General features: G+C 50.5%; 1 protein-coding gene across 1 annotated transcript in view; it reads right to left on the reverse strand.

Moving 5' to 3' along the window:
* Window positions 1–5,981: 5,981 nt before the first annotated feature.
* SETD3 (SET domain containing 3) overlaps window positions 5,982–14,995 on the reverse strand; it is a 77,803-nt gene continuing 68,789 nt past the window's right edge. Inside the window, exons 9-13 of the mRNA XM_006839609.1 lie at window positions 12,605–12,679; window positions 11,299–11,465; window positions 10,322–10,407; window positions 7,537–7,697; window positions 5,982–6,419 (exon numbers count right to left, since the gene is read on the reverse strand). Of these exons, the coding sequence (XP_006839672.1) occupies window positions 5,982–6,419; window positions 7,537–7,697; window positions 10,322–10,407; window positions 11,299–11,465; window positions 12,605–12,679 (927 nt within the window). The remainder of the gene's footprint in view (window positions 6,420–7,536; window positions 7,698–10,321; window positions 10,408–11,298; window positions 11,466–12,604; window positions 12,680–14,995) is intronic.

Below are 14,995 nucleotides of genomic sequence, written 5' to 3' on the forward strand. Positions count from 1 at the left end.
GTTTACAGAATCCATGGTTAGTGGAGATCTTAGGGTTACTTCCACTACCCCATAACCATGGGAGCCATGTATGCGATCTCTACTTACGTTCCTAGGAGCCCTGGTAGTGTCATGGGTTAACCCACCAGGCACTCTGCAAGAGGCAGTTAAGGCTGTCTGCTCCCATAAAGATTTGCAGTCTCAGAAACCCTAAGGAGTATCTCCACTCTGTCCTACCGGGTCACCGTGACTCAGAGACAACTCAGCAGTAGTGGGTTCTGGTCACTATGTTTCTGGCTGGAGTCCAGGTGTGGTACTGTGCAATAAGCTCTGGGCTGCTAACCACAAGATCAGTGGTTCAAACCCACCTGCTGCTCCTCAGAAACCCTATACAGGGTCACTATGAGTCAGAATTGACTACACAGCACTTAACAACAACAATGTTTCTGGCTACGTACTCCAAGATTTACATACAGGCAGTCTCTGGGTTATAAATGTTGACATATGACTTACGTGCAAGCCATATTTAAGAATCAAGCTCCTCAAAGCCTATTAATTATATTAAAAATCCAAGGTACAATGAATGGCTCCGAATAACAAACAGAAGTTACTTTGTGATCATGCATAGAAACATTATCATTACTCTATTAATTGTCACTGTATTATTATTACTGTATCACATTTTTATTGTTGTTGTTAAGTGCCATCAAGCCAGTTGTGACCCATGGAGAGCCGGTTTAAGAGTTTAAATCTTGGCAGAAGCAGAAAGTCTCATCTTTCTCCCAAGGAACGGCTGATGAGGTCGAACTGTCGTCAGCCTTGTAGTTTGCAGTTCAATGCTTATCGGATGGAGCCCTGCAGTTCCATCAGTATCCTTACCACATTGGTACCGCATCGGTACCGTTACCATATCGGTATTGTTACCGCATCGGTACCGTTACCATATCGGTATTGTTACCGCATCGGAACCGTTACCATATCGGTATTGTTACCGCCATCAGGAGTCCTGGTGTGGCGCTGTGGGCTAATGTGCTAGATGGCAAAGTCGGTTTGAACCGCAAGGTTGGTGGTTGAAGCTCACCAGTCACTCCTTGGAAGCCCTATACAGGGTTGCTATGGGTTGGAACTGACTCGACGGCACTATAACAACAACAACATTCATCATTATTATTACTTCATCATGATCATGATTGTACCAGTATTGTTGTTGTAAGTTAGTCTGCATTATTATGTTAAAAATATTTTAGTATATCTGCAAGTGTTTCATTAACGTTTTCATGCATTGAAAAGCACACTACATATGAAGACAAACATCCAACTAACTGTTGGATACATACGAGCTGTACCTAACTATTCCAACTTAAGCATAAATGTCACTCAAAGTCAGATTTAGTAATGGAGCTCATTCATAATTCAGAGGCTGCCTGGACATTACTGGCCCAACATTCACACGCCCATTTCCACATGCTCGTTACCAAGCACCTCCATTAACCCCCCGGGGCCAGAGAGCATGGTATTTCTCAGTACTGTGACAGCAGTACGCCTGTCACAGCTAAAGTCACCTGTCCACATGCCTGCCTCCCACCTCCAAGGGCAGGGAGGGCTTCTTGTCCACCTCGGAAGTATCCACAGACTTGAGTACGGCTCTGGGAGTAAGACTGCCAATTCCAGCTCTGAAGTTGCCATCATTCCCACCCCTGCCCCCAAGCCTACTAGTCCTATCTACTAGTCATAACTAATACTAACTGCTAGTAATAGCTAACACTTAATTGGATCTCTCGCCTTCCATGTGGAGGCCTGTGTGTTGCTAAGATGCTGACTAGGTTTCAGGGGATCTTCCAAACTGAGAGACTAGGAGGAAAGGCCTATAGACCCACTCCTGAAAATCAGTCTGTGAAGACCTGGGTCTGGATCACAACTGAATTGATCATGGGGACGGCACAGGACCGGGCAGTTTCCCCGTCTGTTGTACACAGGGCTGTGCGGCGTAGGACCACCTCAACAGCTGAGTCCCTGCAACATTCACAGAGAGCTGAGGCTGCTTCAGACTGTGCGCTGCCTCACTGGGCCTTTCCGGTGCCAACCAGAGATAAGGACTAGGGTCCCAACTTAGAGCCTTTGTGTAGGACAAAGTGGAACGGCTCAGAAGGGTTTCCAAGGCCGTAAACACAAGCAGACTGCCTCCTCTCTCTCCCATGGAGTGGCTGCTGGGTTTGAACCACTGACTTTTTGGATAGCAGCTGACACCTAACCACTGGTCCACTAGATCTCTTGCATGCATGAACGCTTCGCCTGGGTTCCTCATGAGAGCCGCTACACCAATGTGCCAGCAGATGAGGGCTCAACTCAGAACACCTTGCCCTGCAGGCTCCGGGTCCCCCAGAGGCACACTGATGACCGGGTCCCTCAGAGGCACACTGATGAAAGCACTGCCCCGTCTCCACAACCCACCTGCTGTGCCTTCTGGAGACATTGGGAAACTGTCCCTCCTTCACGGGACAGTTCTTCAGATAGATCCCTAACCACAGGGATCATGTCCCCCTCAGGACCCCCCTCCCTCCAGCCGGGCACATCCAGAACCAGAAGAACGGCTTCATTTAAATAACAGATTCGCCAATGCCTTCATGATACAATTACAGTTACTCAAATTCGATTTACACGCCCAATTCGAGGAACACATTTACAGGAGGTGTCGTAGATTAAAAGAGCAGGGTGACCCTTAATGAGATTTGGAGATTTCACTTCATACCTACCTGAAATTGACATGCAAATAAAAATGGGCTAGATTCTTGGGTCAGATTCTCAGTTACACCCTACTGAACACATCAGTCTGCCAGACCCACAATACTGAGAATACAGCACAACCTGTCATAGAAAAAGCTCACAGTTCCAGTCAACTCCTCAAGATCTGAATTCTCAGAAAGTCACCTCCCAAACCAACCGCGCCGACTGATTCATTATTTTCTCTTTAACCAGTGTTAGGTTAGTGCCGGACCCAAGTCACTGGGTTGTTTCCTTGTTTCATCCAGCATGTACATATTTTTCACACACAAACAAAATAAACTATGTATTAAAAAAATATTGATTTGCCTCTGTTTAAGTGAAGGTTTAATTTAGCACAACCCTGCAATTCCAGGCTGGAAACCTGGGAATCGTTTTAATATCTTACCCCCATCTCTGTCTCTCTCTCTCTCTCTCTCTCTCTCGAACAAATAAATCTATCTTCTAGGGAGTCTATTCTCAAAACTACTGGAGGGAAATCACTTATCAATTGCCAGTGTGCACAAAGAACTGGGGTGGTTTTTCAAGGCTGGTGAAATCTAATTGCTAACTGTTTACACAAATAACACATCGAGCTAACGAAACAGAAGCGGAATCTGGCGTATTTCCAAAGACCAGCCTCGCCAGCCTCTTATCCAAAAGCAATAGGAAGAAAGTCAACTTTCAAATGATTTGAGAGAAAGGTCTATTTTCATGACAGATGGCAACGAGGGTTCTTCAATGCCAATTTCATCGCCTTCCTTCAATTTTCAAATGCTTTAAGTCGTAGCTCCAAGTGTTTGCGCAGACGCCGCGGAGTCTGCTGAACCGGAAGGGGGCAGAGAGGATGACTCATGTGTGCTGTGGTCTCACCAACTCCAAAGAGGCATCTTAGGACAATTCAAACCAAGTTAGCAAAGCACTACTTCATTTCACGTACTGTGGATGCATTATCAGAAGGGATCAGGCTTTGGAGAAGGACATCATGCTTGTGAAATAGAGATGGACTTTGTTGTGGTAACAATGGGCTCACACACGGGAACGATTGGAAGAAAGGACGGTGTGGGACCAAGGACTTTCCTTCTGTTGTATGTGGGGTCGTGGTGAATCAGACCTGACAGTTTTAGTAGATACTCTCTCTCGGACATTGACAAAGCTGTGTTGTGAGTGCTGATCTTATGTCACAAACACACAGACTGTTGTCAACACAAAGTGAAACTTGTATTATCACTTTGGGTCAATTGCGCACCAAGTTCCAGGATGAGTCTCTGAGGCTTTCAGCAGGGACTTTTGAAGCTACTGTTCTTTCATCTCACCCATCAACAGAGGTTCACAGGGTGGACGTTACTGCCCACTGGAATGGTAGAAAAGTGGGCATCTCACTGCCACCCGGCTATGTCTGAACTTGAGTCTTTTTCAGGGAATATTTGGGTAATGACTTGGTCCCATTTTTTTACGTTTGAACTGTAAATGTATTTATGTTTTCCAGCTGTGTTTTTAGTAGGCTTGAAAACTTCTAACCTAGCGAGGAAACAGAGCTAGACAGATGAGTCATGACAATCCTCATCTCTGGGGCTTCTGTGCCGGAGGACACATCTCAGTGCCTCTGGAAACTAATACGTAAGCTTCCCTGACCATTATTTGCGGTAAAGCGACTCCGGTATGAGACTGCTAAGAGTTTTTATTCACAAACTCAAGCTGAACCCCTAGCAACCACGTGGGAGACAGAGGCATCTTACTGCCAATCGAGGTGTGTTCAGGACAACACGTCACCGTAACCTGCTGAGCTCCATAGCAAGGCCTTCTTCAGCCCACGGCCACACGTGGACCCGACTCATAGCCACCAGAAGGACACAGTGGCATTGCCAATTTGCAGAAACAGATGGCCACGTCCTTGTTTCAAGTGTCGGCCTTTTGGTGAGCAGCTCAGCACTCGGGGCTGTGCCATTGGGGCGCCGTCGGGTGGTTCGTCTGCAGAGCTGTGTTGGGAGGACATCTTGTGCATGTGTGAAAGTAGCAGCTGGCATCAGAGACCCCATGGGCATCTGTAGCAAGGGTGCTGCTCACTCACCTGAAATTGGTGATTTTCTGGGGACAGTGCCCCCACTCCACACACCAGTACCAAGCCTTTTCCACCCTCCTCTACCCCTGTGCCAGGTACCTAACTGCTCCACGAGAGTCGCACACAGGAGTGTGTGCGAGGGGCAGGACTGATCACAGGCCTTGGCTCTACCTGACCAGTAAGGGCTGTGCCTGACGCAGCTTCAAGGTTCAAAGTCCGCTCTGAGAACCCCCCGAGATGGTCTAACAGTGCCTGTCCCACGCCAAAGAAAAGGAACACACAAAAACATTAAATTAACCATGTTTTCCTTTTAATAAGGGTCTTTAATCAAAAGTGTAGCTTTGAAAATCTCTATCTTGTTGGGAGAACCAGGCAGGCCAGGAGCTGCCTACGTCTGGGCACCGGCCCCTCGGCTCTCAGACTCTCGTCAGTGCTTCTGGGAATCAAAGGCACCTTCAGATCAGAGCCAACGTCTAAAATGGGGGGAAGATGCGGCCCCTCACTTTGATTCCAGGAGAAAGGACGGGTCTGAACACAAGGAAACCAAACACAGAAAGCAACCAAAATCTTTAGAAATCACGGGTATATATATATATATATATATATGTGTGTGTGTGTGTGTATATAGATTTTTTTTTTAATATATAATTAGGATTATCAACATTTAAAACTATTAAAAATAAGGTTGCCACCTTACATTTTCTTTTGGTATCGGGGTGTTATTTTTTTAAGGAGAAGGGGAAAAAAAAAAAAAAAAGGAGCGATTTTGCCCAGAAGTTAAAGTGTCTTCATCTCAACTCCATTTCCTGCCGTGCAACTTCCCCACCTTCATGCCCGGCACCCCGAGTCCTGCCACGTAACTGGGACCCTGCGAACGTCCCCGGGAAGGAGAGACGCTGGCCGGGGGAGGGACCATTGGGCTCCTACACAGGCCCCCCCTCCCCTTCGCCGTGGCCACTGGGCTGGTTTATGTCGTTTAGAAGTAAGATGGCAATCTTACTGGAAAAGGGAAGCTAGATTTTTAAAATAACTTAAAAAAAAAACCTCATTTTTTATAGAAAGCAGCAAAAACATATTTTCCTCTCGACAGAAAGGAACACGTCAACACGGGGACAGAGCGATGAAGTGGACTGTCCACCAGCTCCGGCTGGACCCAGTGCCCAGCAGGGGCAGTATGGCCTCAGGGCTGCTTGCCCGTGGCCTGGCCATGGCTGGAAGGAGGTTCTTTGGCATCTCCAGGCACCCTAGGGCGCTCTTCTGGGCTGGAGCCTCCCTTTTCTGGCCGCATCCCGTGGGGGGCCGAGTCCCGGCCATTGACCAGCCCGTTCTCCGCCGCCTGGACTCTGCTGACTGCCTCCTGCCCGGCGCCCTCCTGCTCCAGGTTCCTCAGGACCAGGGGGAGCCCTGAGTCCACCACCCCGCCCTCCAGCAGCCCCAGGGCGCTCTCCTCGTGCCGGGGCAGAGGGGCCCGTTCCTGCAGCTGTCGGCGGTAGAACTCGCGGTTCCCGGCGGCAGCCCTCACTGCTCTCTGCAGGATCTCCTTCTCACCCAGCCGCAGCTTGATTGCCATCCTGGCCCGGACCGAGAGCTCATGACCCTTCAGGAAAGCCTTGTCTTCCTGGAAAACAAACACGAGGCAACTGCATGAGAAGCAGCAGCGCTCTGGGGGTGATGGGCACGTGACAGACTACACGTTACCTGACTATAGCCCTCCAGGAAACTGGACGCTTCACAAGGGTGGGCTTTTACTGAAAGTGAACAACAATGCAACATAATGGCTCAAATGCAAACCAAGGAAGCAAACAGTGCTCTGGCCCGTGTGACAGTGTGAGAGACCCTAGGGAAAGCAGCCTGTCTGCTGTGCTCTGAGGAAGCCCAGGGGCCCGCACCTAGCTGGGTGCACAGGTGAGGGGGTAGGGCGTGCCAGGGATGGCTGCTGTGGGGGTAGATGGGGAAGTGGCTGGGTGGGTGGGTGGATGGATTGATGGATGGGTAAATGGGTGGCTGACTGGGTGGGTGGATGGGTGCTGTGGGTGGGTTGGGGGTAGACAGGACAGGTGGGTGCATGGATGGACAGGTAGTTGGCTAGATGGGTGGGTGGACAGACGGCCATGTGGAGGGCTGTGCATGAGGGGGTGAGTAGATGGTGGCTGGCTGGCTGGCCAGGCAGATGGACAAGGAGCTCAGCAAGGAGAATTTGAAATCAGTGGTTCAACGGTGAACTGGGAGAGCACCAATAAAAACTGATCTTTCAGGAAATTTCAAACCTTCGTCTTTTAATGAACAATGCATCCATATTAGGATTTTTGGGTTAGTGTAATCAGCATTTTAAGGAGGAGCCATGACGGGGCAGGGACTAAAGAGTCTGATTGCTAACTGGTTCAAACCCACCAAGCGTTCCACAAAAGGACAAGAACGACGCAGTCATCTTCTTCTGTAAAGACGTCAGCCCTGGAGACCCTTGGGGGCAGAGCCACTGTGTCGACGGGTCACTAGGAGAGGGAACCAACTCTAGGGCAGTGGGGTTTGGGGGAAACATCTTTCAGGGGAAAATATAAGAGGGCTTCCAAAAGTTTGTGGGGAAATTCCATTATCTTTTTGTGCCATTTTCCATGAACTTTTGGAAGCCCCCCATGATGCATTTGCTAAAGTCATTTATATGTAGGAAGAACTCTCATATTAGCCATCTTTAAAAACAGAACACTTGTAAATCCCCACGGATTTCCTCTCCTTACCTCAATAGTTGTTTTATAGGTTTTTAAAAGCAGCGATGCTCGGTCTTCAAGAAACGTCCACAGTTTGACCTCATTGTCCCAGCTCACGGGAAATTCCGAGTTGCCCAAGGTGAAGATTCTATCGATAACGCTGTCTCCTAGCAAATGCTCTCTCAGTTCTTCTACAAGAAGTCAACAGCAGTGTGTTAGCAGGGAAACGAACGTACTTCTCACCTGAACCAACAGACCACAAATCCACCTTAGAAAGCGCCTCTCCCAGCACCGCCGTCGGCTACGTTACTCGCCCTCCCTGCGGCACCAGCTGGGCTATTCTGGACTCTCCAGTGCAGAGGTGCTGCAAAGTACCGGCGGGTGGGTGGGTGGGGGTCTGAGAGGCAGCAACATCTCGATCTGGGATCCAGATCAAGTCTTGGTGTGGTGTTTTGCTGAGGGAAGCCAAGAGCTTCTCAGCAGTTTCCCCAAATACTTTTTAAAGCCAACCGAGTTGGTACAGTCCCGCCTGGGGCAACATCCTTGTCAGCCCTGGGCAAAGCCAGTGAGGTGCAGCGTGGACACAATACACACATACGCCGGTCCCCATGGACCTTCTCCCTGGACACCTGACTGGGTGACTGACCGCAGCTCTTCATTGGGGAAACATCCGCCTGTGTCTCTCAGTTGTCAGGAATTCAAACAGGAATTGTAAGTGATCTTCTCAGTCACCTGCCAATGTGTTTAAACAGCAAACTGTTCTGCAAAGACTCCAAGCACGTGAATCTTCAAAAATGACCCAAACTTGCCGGTCCTATTCATGTTCAGGAAATATACCCCAGCTTCTGATGCAAATATGAAACAGTGTCTTTTTCAGAGCAAAATGCCTCCCAGCTGTCACTGTTTGCAACCCAAACACAAGGACTCCGGCTGCTGGCAAGCCCAACTTCTTCTATCCATACTAGTGAGAATCATTCAAAGAATGCATCCATTGTCTTGACATGACAAATCGTCTTTCTATGACTAACCAGAAATCAATGGCCCTAAAAGGATTCAAGTTGGTTTTTGGTGTCTTTTTTTTAAAAAGAAACTATAAACTAACCTAATGTTCAAAAGAGAAATGTACTGAGTCATATCAGTTAGGACAAAATCAGGGTAAGATTCCGGATTGTCAGATTTTGATCCTTCTGTCTGTGTCCTTTGTATAAAGTGGTGAACAAGAGCGGGGGGTAGGGGTGGGCCTGTCCATGTTTTCCCTTTCATGTTGGGAAGCTCAGGGGGTGGGCAGTTGGAACTTTCATTCTCTGCCACTTGCCAGCTGGGGAACAGAACCCGCACACGGGAAACGCGGGGTCTCTCAAGGGTGGGCAAGAACACAGGTTTCTCCAGTCCACAGCCTTTCTGTGCTTGCTTCCAGCAGAACTTGCACAGACGGCCGCACGGTCTCCGGTCTCCCTCGTCCACCGTCTGGCCCACCAGAGGAGCACATGTAGTCACCTTGATGACAGCAAGGACAGAAGGGCCACTCTTCCCTCGGCTAGGAACGTCCTCCCCACCTCAGGCAAGCCCAGTAGGGGCAGCCCCCTTCTCAGAACTCCTGTGGACGGTTTGGGGCCCGCCCATGGACTGGGCTGTCTGCAGACCAGCACCCGAGGCTGTGTGGGGCCCAGGAGGCTGCTGAGGACTACAAGGAAGCATGCGCCATGTTGCGCACATGCCTGGCACACAGTGGGTGGTCTACAAATACAGGGAGCCTGGGTTGTGGTCTCTCCTGTCTACACTGCATGCAGGAAAAGCCCACATGAACCCACACACTCGGGTTCATTAAACTGGATGGATGAGCCACCTGCCAGGGCACAGAATCCTCTAACAGGCCACACTTTGATGACCGTGATTTATCTACAGCAAGACGTTTACATTAAGGGGCACTTCGCTGGGTTCTGGAGGTGGGGCTTGGATGGCTGCCCTGTGTTTGGGGGCCAAGTGTCTTCTCCTTCTCTCCAGAATACTAGTGGACCCACCTAATCACTCGTTCACTCACTCCTACCCAACCAGTTCCGCTCAGGTGCACACACACAATTTACAATGGCACCGCAGGACCAGGGAACCTGGATGGGTGCACTGTAGGGTGACACACACCACCAGGTCAGATCGTGTTTCAAGAAACCCCAAACTGCGTGCCATGCACAAGTATGAGGACCACCGCTCTGTGCAGGTATATGGCCGCTCTGCCTGAGATGCAGGGACACTCCGTGTTCCCACAGTGCCGGGCATGAAGTTCACTGCTGATTTCCAATTCAGAATACGGAAGGAAGGCTAACAAGTGGAGTCACGTGGCTAGTCCGTGTCCTCCATCGCTGACCACAACTTCTCTAGGGAGCGTAAGGGGCTTCAAGCTGCCAGCCTTGGGTCACAGCCACCTCAAAACGTCCATCTACAGGTGGGACTCTGACTCAGCATTCTTCTGATCCGGGTCCGAGAACACCAACATCTCCCGTGCAAACACTGACAGGGTCTTTAAACCATCAATTTTGTTTTCCCCAGTTTTGCCACCTAAACTCCTTCCTAGAAAGCGCTCGCGTTTTAGGCCATTCTCGTTTTCATCTGAATCCCCAGGCTTGAAACATCCAGGAGTTAGCAAACACAAATAAATTAAATTAAAAGGCACTATCACATCCCCCAGTCGTTTGAACCACAAGGTCGGTGGTTCAAGCTCACCATCTGCTCCTTGGAAACCCTATATAGAGTTGCTATGGGTCGGAATCGACTCGAAGGCACTTAACAACAACACCACATACCCCCACAAATGATTTACCTTCGGTCATGCAGAAGACGCGGAGAAAGGCCAGGAGCTGGGCAGAGATGGGCGGATCCGTGAAGTGCAATGCAAACACGCTGGAGCTGACAAAGGCAGGAAGCGATATCAGTCAGTCAGCCTGTAGTGGACCCCTCCCTAAATCCGCAGCCCACATGCATAGCCGCCCTCAAGGAGAGCAGAGCTGAGCCCAGTGAGTCATTCCGTCTCCTCAGCTCAACTCTGACAGTGCGGTGCTCAGTCCTGGCCGGTGCAGAAGGCACGGGCTGCAGAGCTTGGGGGCCGGGCCCTGGCAGTAGCCAGGCTGCCAATATGCCAGTCTTTCCTCTCATGTAATAGCTCCTGTCGCAGGTTGTATATAACACGCTCAGAGAATGACACATGCCCACGGAGCTTCAAAACTCGTCATCTCAGAGTACGTGGGGTTCACATTTTAATCATCAGTCAAATATTGACAAGTTCAACTTAAAAAAAAAGAAAAAGGCCCAGCGAATCCATTTTCCATCCCCTGGAGAACCAATGAATCACGGCTCGTGCCGTCTTTATCGTGTCACGCCTCTAAATACAAGAACGTCTGAAGGCACGGGAGGCAGAAGTTCCTGAAAGTGCTGAGGGTCGTGAGTTCGTTACAGAAACGAATGGTGGCAGCAAATTAAATGAAACAAATTGATCCAGGCCATTAACCTTTTCAAGGTGAAAGGCATCTGTGCTACCAGGGCACGTATTTAAGGTAATGAGGGTTTCAGGCTGTGCCCCCTAGAACTGACTTGAGCGCTCCCAACGACGCAATTATGTTTATCGGAGAATGTGCCCAAGTCCCCCGGAGTCTGCATGGCTTCAATTTACTGTGCAGCAAGGGTAAAAGGATTAGGACAAACTGCCGTAGAGAAGTTTTATTAACACCCCAATTAAACACTGTGCTAGTGGAAATATGTCAGGCAGCCCAGGAAAACGCTGACCACTTGTGTGCTACGTACGTTGGGATGCCGGCGCGAGCCAAGACCTCGGCCTTCATGGCGTAGAGCCGGTCACTTTTACTCACACCGAGCTTGATTTTCACTCTGTCGTGCGAATTGTTGTCAAAGAAGAAGCCACTGTGGATCACAAACTCTGCATTTGACCGAGTGCCGTAAAAAATGTAAATCTGAGGTGCAGCAGAGAGAAAAGAGGGGCGTAAGACACTCTGCATCCATTCTCCTGACAGAGCCTGCTTATTTCTTGCTACGTCACACAAATGAGCAAACAGCCACGCAACAACTCTGCACCTAAGAATTCCAGGGGTCAGAGCCCACCCCGCGGGCCCCGTGTAAGGGTGCCCAGACCAGATCTGCACAGGCAGGCAGTCTCTTCCTCTCGTGGAGCAGCTGGTGGGTTCGAACTGCCAACCTTGTGCACAGTGCCAGGGGGAAACTTCAGCAAGGTGTGTAATTTTCCTAAGTCCCCAAAGTGTCTGAGGTGGGGTGGGCAGGGTCCCTGTTCCACCACAGCGTGTGGGGGGCGCTGGCTGATGGATGAGGCCGGACAGGTACCCAGAGGACCTTGGGTTCCGGGGTCTTTCTAATCGTCTATGTCTTCCAGGGGGCAGTAGGATTTCCCGACTAAGGTTACACCACTAACATTCGCCAGATACCCCTCCCGTTCCTTTTCTACTGACCAGTCACTCTAGAGTGAGAATTTAAAGCAGTGACCACCAGAGATCCAGTCTAGGTCCGGTGGTGACGCTGCACCTTTCGGGAAGGCTCATCAACTGTCCTGCAGGTCTAACACGTCTGAGACTAACGCTCTGCGTTTTGTTTCCACTGGACCGTCTACAGTCTGTTTCCGGTTTCCTTTGTGTCCTCTATACCTGCTCCCGAGACTGTTGGATAGGACGTAGGTCTTTACAGACACACACGCTCCAAACGTCACGAAAAGCCTCTGCCCCCCGCCCCAGTGCAAGTAATCCGAGACGACCATTCTGAGATTCCTGGGTATGTCCAAGGCAGAGCTGTCCTGATTCTCACGTGCTCCTGCCTCTATTAAGACTATACTGCCCTCAACCACAGGGGAAGAAATGACAACAATGCCGTCTGTGCACCCGACAACTTTGTTTTTGTGTTACAACATCTCTTCCTAGTTGGCAGCGTTAGAAATACTGGGGACTCAAAGGTCCAAATACTTTGGGGACTCAAAGGTCCAATTCAAAGCATAATGCGTTTAATACCGCTCCCAGAAAACCAGCATTCCTAAAGAGAAATCCCACAGGAAGCTGTCCAAGTTAGGCACCCTCCGACGGTGACGCACCTGCTCGCCAGCCCTGAAGTCCCGTAGGGCCACACACTCGCAGCGGTCATCCTCCAGGTTGTAGCCAGTGGTGATCTGGTGGAGAGAAGAGTCAGGGGTGTTCGTCCGGCAAGGGGAGGCGCAAAGGTGGCCAAGAGTCCATTTCAAGGGTGTGCTCTGGAGGGTTACCACACAGAGGAACCGCAGGACAAACAAGAGGCTCCTGCTCCCATCAGAAGCCCCTTCTCAGCTACCTGGCCCTGGGAGCTGACACCGGCTCACACTATGCTAGGGAATCAGAGATCTAAAGGCAGCAACATGTGTAGCTGGGATCCCAGGGGAGAGTCCTTTTGGTGTAGGGAATGGTATTTGTGGATGGCAGTCCAGGGACCGCTGGTCTTTTGTTCCAATATCCTAAGGCCAGCGCTAACAACCTGCCACATTTCTCATCTGCATGGACCACGTGGGAGTGCACTTGATGACCACGAAAATGCAGGAACGAGAACTAAACCACGGCAGGCACTCTAGCAGGATTTCCTCACAGAATTTACAGACTGGATTCCGATTAAAATCAGCTCCAGGAAGTTAACTTTCTGACCCCAAAGCATCACCCTCACAGCCAAGTGTGGAATAAGGCCCTACCCTTCACCAAGCACTCTCAGCAAAGTGTGGCCACACCGACAGGCAGAAGCAGGTAAACAAGGGAGGGAGTCCGGGGAAGGATGGAGGGAAGGAAGTTAGGGAAGGAGATTAGGAAGAGGGAGGGAGGGACAAGAGTTGCTCAGTCTTCGGTGGAGAAATCGTTCCTATTGTTAAGTGTAGTCAAGCTGCTTCTGACTCATGGCCACCCTGTGTAAGGCTTCCAAGGAGCAGCTGGTGAGCCTGAACCACCGACCTTATGGTTAGCAGTCCAGTGCTTGTCCTACAGCATCACTCCCAGGAGAAATGATTGGGTGGGTGATTAGATATATTTTACAGGTATTTCCTACTCGTGGTAATTTCGGAAGCCCCCTCGTACACCAACTATTAGACTAGGCAAATGTCTAGAGGCCAAGGTGTATCCGTGGCAACCAGGGGCTGGGGAGAGGGTGCTGACTCTCTGTGTGAGGCTGATCTTGCTATGTGTCCTTGAGTCGGTTCTGACTCAGTGAGCCTATAGGACAGAGAACTGCCCCAGACGGTATCCCCGGCAGTCATCTTTACCAGAGTAGAGACCACGTCTGTTCTGTCATGGAGCAGCTGGCTGGTGGTTTGAACTGTAGACCTTTCGGTGAGCAGCCCAGCTTAACCACGGTGCCCCCAGGAAAACTAGTGGAAACGGAGCAGTCTGGTTGCTGACATGGTGGCACTGACTGACACCACTGGACTGGACACTTAAGATATTCTGCTACACCTACCTACTTACTGAAATTTTACACAGTGTCTGAATACACACACACAGGACCAGGGCTTGGGGCACCAGCCACCCTCCCGAGGTCCGACCTGGGGGCCTGCTGGTTGAGGACAGGAGTCAGGACCCTCAGGCCCTGCGGGTAGTGAACACTTTGAAGGGAAGTCATTCACTACAAATGAGGAAGCAAGCACACATCAGTTCGTGCTGACTTGGCCCTCTGCATGTGCTCGAGGGGCAAGCTGTGTGGGAGCCTGGGGCTGGTCCCATTCTACAAGGCCCCAGAGCCCCAAGCAGGCCTGAGGTGGGGGCAGTAAACTGGCAGACTAGGACTCAGGCCCACGTCAGCCTGGCTACTTTCACAACAATCTACTCTTAAACGAGCTCTAGGGGGTATCCGAAGAGAGGCTGAACTGAGGCCCTTGCAGTTTCAGCAGCCTGGAACTCATCCTACAGTGTGCCACACCAAGACACCCAAGCACTGTAAAAATTCCCAACATTTCAGCATGCACTCGCTGGTGTTTAGTGCTGCTGAGTCGGTTCAGACATTCATAGTGACCCTATGTAGGGTTTCCGAGGAGCGGCTGGTGAGCTTGAACTGCCAACCTTGCAGGTCAAATTGACCTTGCGGTCCAACACATTAACCCACAGCGCCACACCAGTATGTACTAGCACCACATTAAGTTGCCTCTTACAGTGGCCATGGCGTTGCCCCAGGGCCCCTCTGTCTGCCGAATCAGTAGTGCTAAATAGGAGGCCTGCACCTACCCAGAGTCCAGGCAGCTGGAACGGCTCCTTCATGCACATCTCTGCAGCAGGCACAACAACACATCAGCTACACCAGTCACACCACACCAGTCACACCAGTCACACCATACCAGCCACACCAGTCACACCATACCAGCTACACCAGTCACACCATACCAGCCACACCAGTCACACCATACCAGCTATACCAGTCACACCATACCAGCCACACCAGTCACACCAGTCACACCATACCAGCCACACCAGTCACACCA

Source organism: Chrysochloris asiatica, unplaced genomic scaffold (genome assembly GCF_000296735.1).
Source record: "Chrysochloris asiatica unplaced genomic scaffold, ChrAsi1.0 scaffold00025, whole genome shotgun sequence".
Lineage (NCBI taxonomy): Eukaryota > Metazoa > Chordata > Mammalia > Afrosoricida > Chrysochloridae > Chrysochloris > Chrysochloris asiatica.